Source organism: Serinus canaria, chromosome 1, assembly GCF_022539315.1.
Source record: "Serinus canaria isolate serCan28SL12 chromosome 1, serCan2020, whole genome shotgun sequence".
NCBI lineage: Eukaryota > Metazoa > Chordata > Aves > Passeriformes > Fringillidae > Serinus > Serinus canaria.
In genome coordinates, this window is record NC_066313.1 from 42,378,683 (window position 1) to 42,387,258 (window position 8,576).

Consider the following 8,576-nt stretch of genomic DNA (forward strand, 5'->3'; position numbering starts at 1 on the left):
ACCTGCTAGACATGACAAGCTAGCCAAGTGAAAGGTGCTGGCTTCTTTCCATGCCCCTGTGTTTCTTCTGCTACACAGAGCTGCAGGGTTGGGAGGGATGTCACAAAAGTTGTCTCCTGTGTGTGGAGAACCTAGACGGGCCTCAGAGGAGCTGTCTACCTTGTTCTGCAAAGTGTCCAATGAGGAGATCCCAAAATCCATGGCCACACTGTCCCACAGATCGGGGAGAAAGCTTTTGCTAACATAGTGCTAACTGTTCCAAGCTCTAGTTAAGGACTTTTCTGTCCTTATCCAGTGGCACTGTAGTGGATTGGCTGTGGCTCACCTCCCAGCAGAATGGGAGAGAAAACGGGAGAGCAGAAGCAAGAAAACCCATGGCTCAAAATAATGACAGGGAGATCCTTCATCATGTAATTTTTTATGTCAGGCAGACTCAGCTTGGGGAATTCAATTTAATTTATAGCCAGTTAATATAAATATTTAATTCCAAATCAGGTATTGGGAAACAAAAAAGACAAACATTAAAATATTTAGGGGAAAGACTGTCTCCCCTTTTGCAGGCTTGCTTCATTCCAAACGTGTCCTTCTCACTATGTCACTACAGCATCACTCTTACACCTTGTCACAGCTGCAGGTGGCAGTCAGTCCTTTCAGAGCAGCTGTGAGCAGTGCAGGGGACTGGGGTCAGAATGTCACCGTTTTTCTCTGTTGCTCCTTCCTGCTTGCACTTTCCCTATTCTCTAGTGTGCAAGTCCCTCTGGGGGTGGACCTGCTCCTCATGAAGCATCTCCTCATCCTCATGCCATGCTGTTCCCTCATTCCCATCTCCTGTGCTGTGGAGCTGGCTAGAGCTGGGTGTGCCCATCATGGGGCAATCCCAGATTTTTCTCACAGCAACCACCCTGCAGCTCCCTGCTCCCAGAACCTTTCTGTGGACACTCATCGGTGTCCTCAGATTGCTGTCCTCCATTTCAGTTACTTCCTATACATGGAAGATTGGTTTGCTCTTCCATAAGCTGCTTTTTTTTTTTCCAGATTAGCTAAATGTGCTTCATTCGGCCTTTCCCTGTAGGTCTCTTTTTACTTTCTTTTGAATCTTTTCCATTTCATCTATGTCTTTTATAATGTCATGCCTGAAACTGGATGTAGAAGTAGGGCAAGGACTTGTCTGCCTTTAGAAAATGACATCATTGCGTCTCTTGCCTTACCGCAGACAGTTATTGCACAACAGACACATATTTTGTTTTGCTTTTGTCTGATCACAATTAATTGTCTCTACCCAGTGTTTTAAATACACGTTAATTTCTCCTTCTGAAGTACATACTAAGCACATTCTTAGTTTTGCCAATGTTGATTTTGGACAGTCTCTCCAGTTTGCCTAATTTGTCCTGTTGAGTGCCTGCCATCCCCTTGGGCTTGGAGGCCTTCTTCTCTCTCATTCCCTGTTCACACAGGACCTTGTGGAGCTCCTGCAGCAGCTGGCTTTGCTGTGCCTTCCCCTGCTGCTGTGCACACCTATGCTCATCTGCTGCCATATCCTAAGCACAGTGCACTCTCATGTTGGTATTTTGGACCTCCTGCTTTCCCTCACCAAGTCTTTCAGCTGCCTGTTACACCCCATTCTCTTAGTTGGGCTATGAGGATTTTTGAAAACCCCTACTTATATTTTTCTTTGCTTATCAAATCTGTGTACAGGTAATAAATATGTTTGGAAACTCTCCCACACCATTTTGGAAATGATGGCTGTGTTTGGGCAAGGCTCAGACAGACTCCCAGCTGCCTTTAGAAACCATAGAGCAAGTGAAGAGCATGGCTATGACATCTGCATTTTACTGAGCTCCATTTATGGTCATAGGAAAAGTCATCTAATAAAGAATTTCAATGTGTGTGTTTCAGCCATGGGAACAAAGAAGTATTTTCTTGTCGAGGAATCAAATTGGCAGTAGATTGGTTTTTGGAAAGAGGCCACAAGGATGTTACTGTGTTTGTGCCAGCGTGGAGGAAAGAACAGTCGAGACCAGATGCTCTTATAACAGGTAAGCTCCATCTTCGCTTGTTTGTTCAGTGCTTTGCCTGGCAGGAGTGCTACTGCTCAAATGAACAAACCTTCAGCAATGAAAGGCTGTAACAGAAAGTGTGTTTGGTGCAGTAATTTCATTGTGATCTATAGGCAGGATAAAGACAAAGCAATGCCCTCACCAAGTCCTCCTGTTCTGTTCTGATCATCTGCTTAAGTTCCCATACAATTGCTACTTACTTTTTGAAGAATGTAATTGCCTTTTTTAAAATCTTCCATGTCCATGCAGCATTAGTAGCAAAGAGGTTTGAAGTTATTAATTTGCTGGGGATTATTTCTTGTAGTGAGCAGATTCTGCCAGGCTGGCCTGTCACTGCCCATGCTTTGGGTTATGGGAATTATCCAGACAGAAAGGGAATGGTTTCCCTCTTTGTCATTACTATTAGTAAATAGACAACTTCTGAAAATTTTAATTTTTAATGTGTTTATCTAGAAAAAAATCTGATGTAGAGGTATTTATTCCGTCATCAAATTAGCAGGTTCTTTGTGGAGGTTGGAGAGACATCCTCCAACTGCCCTAAAGTTGAGATAGAAAGGAATTGGGGATTAAAAAAACCCTAGAAGATAGAGAGGAGGAAGAGTTTGTTTATTTTAGCAGGAGGGGGCAACACAGCTACCATTAAAGGAGGGGAAGCTTTTGAAACTAATAGCTGTAGCTTCTAAAAGAATACAGAAGCATGTTTTGATTGCCATGTGCATTTTCAAGTATCTGGAAAGATCCTCTCCACACTTCATTCCATTTACTTGATTGCTACTAGAATACAGCATGTTAACACAAGGAAACATCTGGAAAGCTGCTGTTACCCTGTTGGCACTGGCAGTGTGGAGCCATCCTCTTGAAGCCATTCTCTTTTGCTGTACTGGTGTTTGGGGTGTGAGAAGAGCATTGGCTAAGTAATGAAAATTTGACCACTTCTAATTGTGACATCTGCTTGAAGTGTGTGTAGGGCTAAATGCCCCAAAAGGTGTTTCAAGAAAGCAGCAAGGCTAGAATTGACCTAGAAATCAATTTTCCATGTGCCATCATGGACCTTGACAATGGGAGCAAGATCAGAGCAGGTTATTGCATCTTCTGTAAAAATATTGCATCTTCTGTTTTCCTCTAAGGATGCAGGAAACCTGTGTGGTACCAGGCATGTAAAATACCTGGTGCTGACACTCTGTTTCCAGAGATACATATCTAAAATAAACGGCCAGCTGGAGTTTTGAAAAAGCTTTAGATGAGTAACATGGGGATGGTTCTAGACTGTCAGCATTCATGGGAAGCCTCTTGGTCTGAACAACAGCCTCATCTTTCTTACCAGTGCCCACCAGTAATCACATGGCAGATTTTTTTTTTATTCTTTCTTAGCAGGGAAAAAAAAATCACCTTCCATCTCACTCTCACTCATTGTGGGGGGTTGAATACAAAAAGGTTGTATTTCATTTACAATCTTGTGCTTTTTCTACTAAGCAAATAAATGCATGTATTAAATATATTGCTTATATGTAATATTAATGCTGTATTTCTCCCTGTTGGAATATTTTTTTTCCCAGATGGAACATGTTCCCTGTCAAGTTTCTTATGCTACAAAACAGTTGAGTTGAGATTTTAACCATTGCTCTTAGCCATGATTCATATTCACTATGCAAGCATCTTCTGCTGTTTTATATGTTGCCTAGTTTATTTGTGTATTTTCCCTTCATAGCTTTCATTTTCTCCTATCACTGCTCCAAGGAGAGTGATAGGTAGGAGAATCACATAAGGGGTAGGTGCCCAGTACTGGGTACAACTTCTTTCATAGCCTGAGGTCTGTCTTCCAAAGCTCCTTGGGAACTCCAAGTTCTACCCAGAAAAAAGGGAAAATAAAATACTTTTGGGATATTTGAGTGACAGATTGTGTAGAACAAGAAGGAACTACATAAAATGCTAAATATGCTTATTTAGAAGGATTGAAGAGAAATCTGTCTGGCTTTGATAAGAACTTATATATACATGTGTAAACCATTCAAGGAAAGATAAAATCTAAACTATTACTGGTGTTAACAAAAAAACCAAACCAAAACAAAGACCACCATTTTTGCTGTTGGTTACAAAATTACATCAGATGCCTTTCTGGGGAATGCTGTTAGTATTTGTGGAGAACCTGAATGTGGGTTTTCTAGTCCTTGTGGGTACCCCTTCTGTTGATGGGCAGAGATTTTCATGAGACAGTCCCATTAATATGAGCTACTAGAATTCTTTCAAAAGATGTTTCTTGCTGGCTCTGCCAAGGATCTCAGTTATGGGAAAATCGTGGCTGTACTTGGGTATAGTCTTAGTATTCAGTGGTGTTTAAAATGACCTCTTCAGCCAGAGGAGTTTTGCACAGGTATTTTGATAAAATGGTTCTTCTTTTGAGCCACAGGAACATGAACAAGGTCCCCTGTGTTAGTCTTAGAGAAATGCTGTGGAGCAGGAGGCTTTGATGTGTTTTTAGGGTTTTTTGAAAGTATTGGCAGCTGGCTTCTGACTATAAGTTCAGATATCATATGTGAACTATAACATACAAGACATTTTTAGTCCTAAATGCTTGGATTTTCTTCCTCGAGTCTAATATTTTTAGAGGCTAAAGAAACTTTTTTCTTTTCTTTCTTGTTTGGCTTTTGATTCCTATTCCTTGTAGATCAAGAAATCTTACGTAAATTAGAGAAGGAGAAGATTCTGGTGTTCACTCCGTCCCGGCGCGTGCAGGGCAGAAGGGTGGTGTGCTACGATGACCGATTTATAGTGAAGCTGGCCTTCGAGTCAGACGGCATCATTGTCTCTAATGATAACTACAGGGATCTAGCTAATGAAAAGCCAGAGTGGAAGAAGTTCATAGATGAACGCTTGTTGATGTATTCTTTTGTTAATGACAAGTAAGTCATTGTGTCTTTACATGTGCCGCTGAAATAACTGAGGAAAGGATAGTTTGAAGATTTGTACAAATTTTTCATCTTACACCCAGATCATTAAGTATATGAAGGAAAACATGAGGAATAGTCAATCATAAATTTGATCTTCTGATTAGAAGTGTTTGAAACTGTTTTTGTAGCAACATTTTTATGTCTTTTTATGCTATATTTTCCTCTTTGGTGTATGCCAATGTATATTTGATGTATTCTATGGTGTAATATTCTGGCTCTGTTGATATACTGAACCAACATTTCTGAATGCCTGTAGTTAGAATCCTAAGTCCTAGAGTCATAGAAAAACCCAAATTGGAATGAATTTCAGGGGGTCTGTAGTTCAACTGTCTGATTAGATCCACCTATAATAACTGTACCCCAGCCTACAGATCCACTGCAGTTACTGCTGGTGGCTTCGTGTAGCGGGAGGGACTCAGTGCTCCCCTAAGCAGGCACTTGTGCTGAGGTGCCTGAATGCTGATGCAAGAATCCTAGGCCATCAGCACAGTTTTGCAAAGCTAGTAGTGGTGCTTTAAGATAGGGCTGCCTGTATTGCAGCCCTTACTTTTGAATTAGGGATGGGTTATTTGCAGCCCTGCTTTGCCACAAAGCATCAGCTGAGCTGGACCAAAGGTGTCTGTAGCAGTCTAGAGGTGTCCACACAGTCAGTTCCTGTGACCTACCTCTAAGGCAGGACCTGCAGCAGGAAGATGGCCTTCCAAAACTGCTCCTGAGGTTCTCAGATTTAAAAACTACAGGATGGCAGATTATGTTGTAGCATAGTATGAGGTTCTTGGTCATTGCATGAGAAGTATGAAAAGGCTTGTTTGCCTCCGTAATACTTTGTTCTTTCTTGATAGATTTATGCCTCCTGATGATCCTCTTGGCCGCCATGGCCCAAGTCTGGACAATTTTCTTAGGAAGAAGCCTATTGTGCCAGAGCATAAGAAGCAACCATGTCCATATGGTAATTTGATTTAACCCATTAATTTTTATGTACTGGGACTGGGGACCAAGATCCTGCTGTATTTTAACACTGCCAAAACTGTTTAAAACTCTTTAACATTGGTTTTAACATTGTTGTCTTAGCCTGAGATCAGTTGAAATGCTGAGCTGATGGTGGAAACTGAAGCAATTTTTTCATGTTCTACTTAAAAAAACATTTCTGTCTACTAGTTGAACTAAAGGAGCAACTTAATTAATCATTCATTAGAATAAATCCATATCACCACCTAAATTCTGCAGGTTTCAGAAGCCCTTTTCTAGTGTCATGAGATATTGGGGTTTTCTTCTAGAGAATTAATTGAGCTAACTGAAATTTAGGTACTGAGCATTCCTACAGGCATCTTGACTGAGCTGAAACCTGCTGGCCTTATGTCTGTGGGACTTCCCAATTAAATTTTCTCCCTCTATATTGCCTTGGCTCAACACAGCAGGTGTGTACAGCCTCCTTGGCAGTGCTACATCCAGCTCAAAACGTGGCTGGTAGTGTTGGTCTGCATTCCCAGAGCTGCAGGACACTACCACCGCCTCTTTTTTCCCCACAAAACAGGAGAGGAGCTCTTAGAGCACAACCTGTCTTGCACAAAACCAATCTTATTTGCAAGATCTTTCAAACCAACAGTAAAACTTCAAATGAGGGGCTTTTCTGTTATTTGATGGTTAACAGACTTTGAAGTTTTTTAAATCTGATTATGTTTGTATCAATAGGGAAGAAATGTACCTATGGACACAAATGCAAATACTATCATCCAGAAAGAGGAAATCAGCCTCAGCGATCCGTAGCTGATGAACTCCGTGCCATGTCTAGAAGCACAGCTGCCAAAACTACAAGTGAAGGAGGACTGGTAAAAAGCAATAGCGTTCCCTGTAGCACTAAAAGTGAGGGCACTTCAGAGCTGAAGCGCGCTGCTCCAAAGAGGCAATCGGATCCTAGTATAAGGACTCAAGTCTATCAAGACTTGGAGGAAAAGCTTCCCACCAAAAACAAATTGGAAACCAGGTCTGTACCTTCTTTAGTTAGCATACCAAGTTCCTCTGCTGGAAAACCCCAAAGTACTGCACCTTTAACTAACGGCCTTCCATCCGGAGTTCACTTCCCACCTCAGGATCAAAGACCACAGGGACAGTATCCTACAGTGATGATGGCAACCAAAAATCATGGAACACCAATGCCTTATGACCAGTATCCAAAATGTGAGTCTCCGGTGGACGCAGGGTATTACTCTATGCTGAGTGCATATTCAAATCTCAGCATGTCTGGACCGCGTAGTCCCGAGAGGCGCTTCTCCTTGGACACAGATTATCGGATTAGCTCCGTGGCTTCCGACTGCAGCAGCGAGGGGAGCGTCAGCTGTGGCAGCAGCGATTCCTACGTGGGTTACAGCGACCGCTCCTACATGAGTTCGCCCGACCCACAGCTGGAGGAGAACTTGAAGTGCCAGCACATGCACGCCCACGGCCGCCTTAACCCTCAGCCCTTCCTACAGAGCTACCACGAGCCCCTGGCTCGAGTGCAGAGCTACAGCCACGAAGAACCAAAGCATCACCACAAATCTCCCATTCCGTACATGGCTGTGCATCTGCAGCACCCAGCAGTCGGTGCTCGTTCCAGCTGTCCCAACGACTACTCCGCACCTCAGAGCTCGTCTCATTCGAAGGCGCTGCATCTGGGGAGAGCCCTGGTGTCCACGAGAATAGACAGCATCTCAGACTCGCGCTTGTACGAAAACTCTCCCTTAAGACACAGGAAGCCTTACTCTGGCCAGGAAGGGCTGGCAGGTTGGGATAGGCAGAGTTACGGGATGGATGCCTACGGCTACCGCCAGACGTACTCCTTGCCCAGCAACCCCACGCAGCCGTGCTACGAGCAGTTCGCCTTCCAAAGCCTTCCCGAGCAGCAGGAGCAGCCCTGGCGCGTACCTTACTGTGGAATCCCCCAAGACCCCCCAAGGCTCCAAGACACCCGGGAGAAGGTTTACATTAACCTCTGCAACATCTTCCCCCCCGATCTCGTGAGGATGGTGATGAAGAAGAACCCTCACGTGACGGACGCTCAGCAGCTCGCTGCTGCCATCTTAGTGGAGAAATCTCAGCTAGGTTATTGAGAGATGATGCATCTTTGTGGTGTCTGGTAGTTTTCAGCTCAGCTCTAAGGCTGAGGGAGGTTTGCTACAATAGCATTTGGGATCTCCTTCTCAGCAAGGAGGTTATATAGTAATCCATTTATGTGAAATACTGTATCATGGAGTCTGTATGTATAGCCCCATGCATTGGAAGTACCAGATAAGTTTTGTGTTCTAGTTTGAAAATTTTTAAATGGCTTTTTTCACATCTGGAGTATGTTCCAGTTTAAATTTATATATATATAAATATATATATATTTATATATATAAATATAAAAAATCTGTGGTCTCTGGTTATAATCTTTGGTGCATCAGGGGTTTATATGCAGCACTTTCTTATCATTGTTACATTTTGTTGGGATTTCTGGTTTCATTTTTTAACTTGCTGGATGCTTATCCTTGGGCTGTGAGATATTAACCTCCAGAATGAGGATTTTGCTACTTCTGGCAGGCAATTTTCAAGC

General features: G+C 42.9%; 1 protein-coding gene across 2 annotated transcripts in view; it reads left to right on the forward strand.

The window, feature by feature from the left end:
* The window catches only part of ZC3H12C (zinc finger CCCH-type containing 12C), a 38,937-nt gene extending 30,623 nt beyond the window's left edge, over positions 1-8,314 (forward strand). For both annotated transcript variants that reach the window (XM_050978168.1, XM_018908463.3), the window contains exons 3-6: positions 1,897-2,036; positions 4,723-4,957; positions 5,848-5,954; positions 6,698-8,314. In XM_050978168.1, coding sequence (XP_050834125.1) covers positions 1,897-2,036; positions 4,723-4,957; positions 5,848-5,954; positions 6,698-8,094 — 1,879 coding nt within the window. In that variant the 3' untranslated portion in view covers positions 8,095-8,314. The remainder of the gene's footprint in view (positions 1-1,896; positions 2,037-4,722; positions 4,958-5,847; positions 5,955-6,697) is intronic.
* The last annotated feature ends 262 nt before the right edge of the window (positions 8,315-8,576 follow it).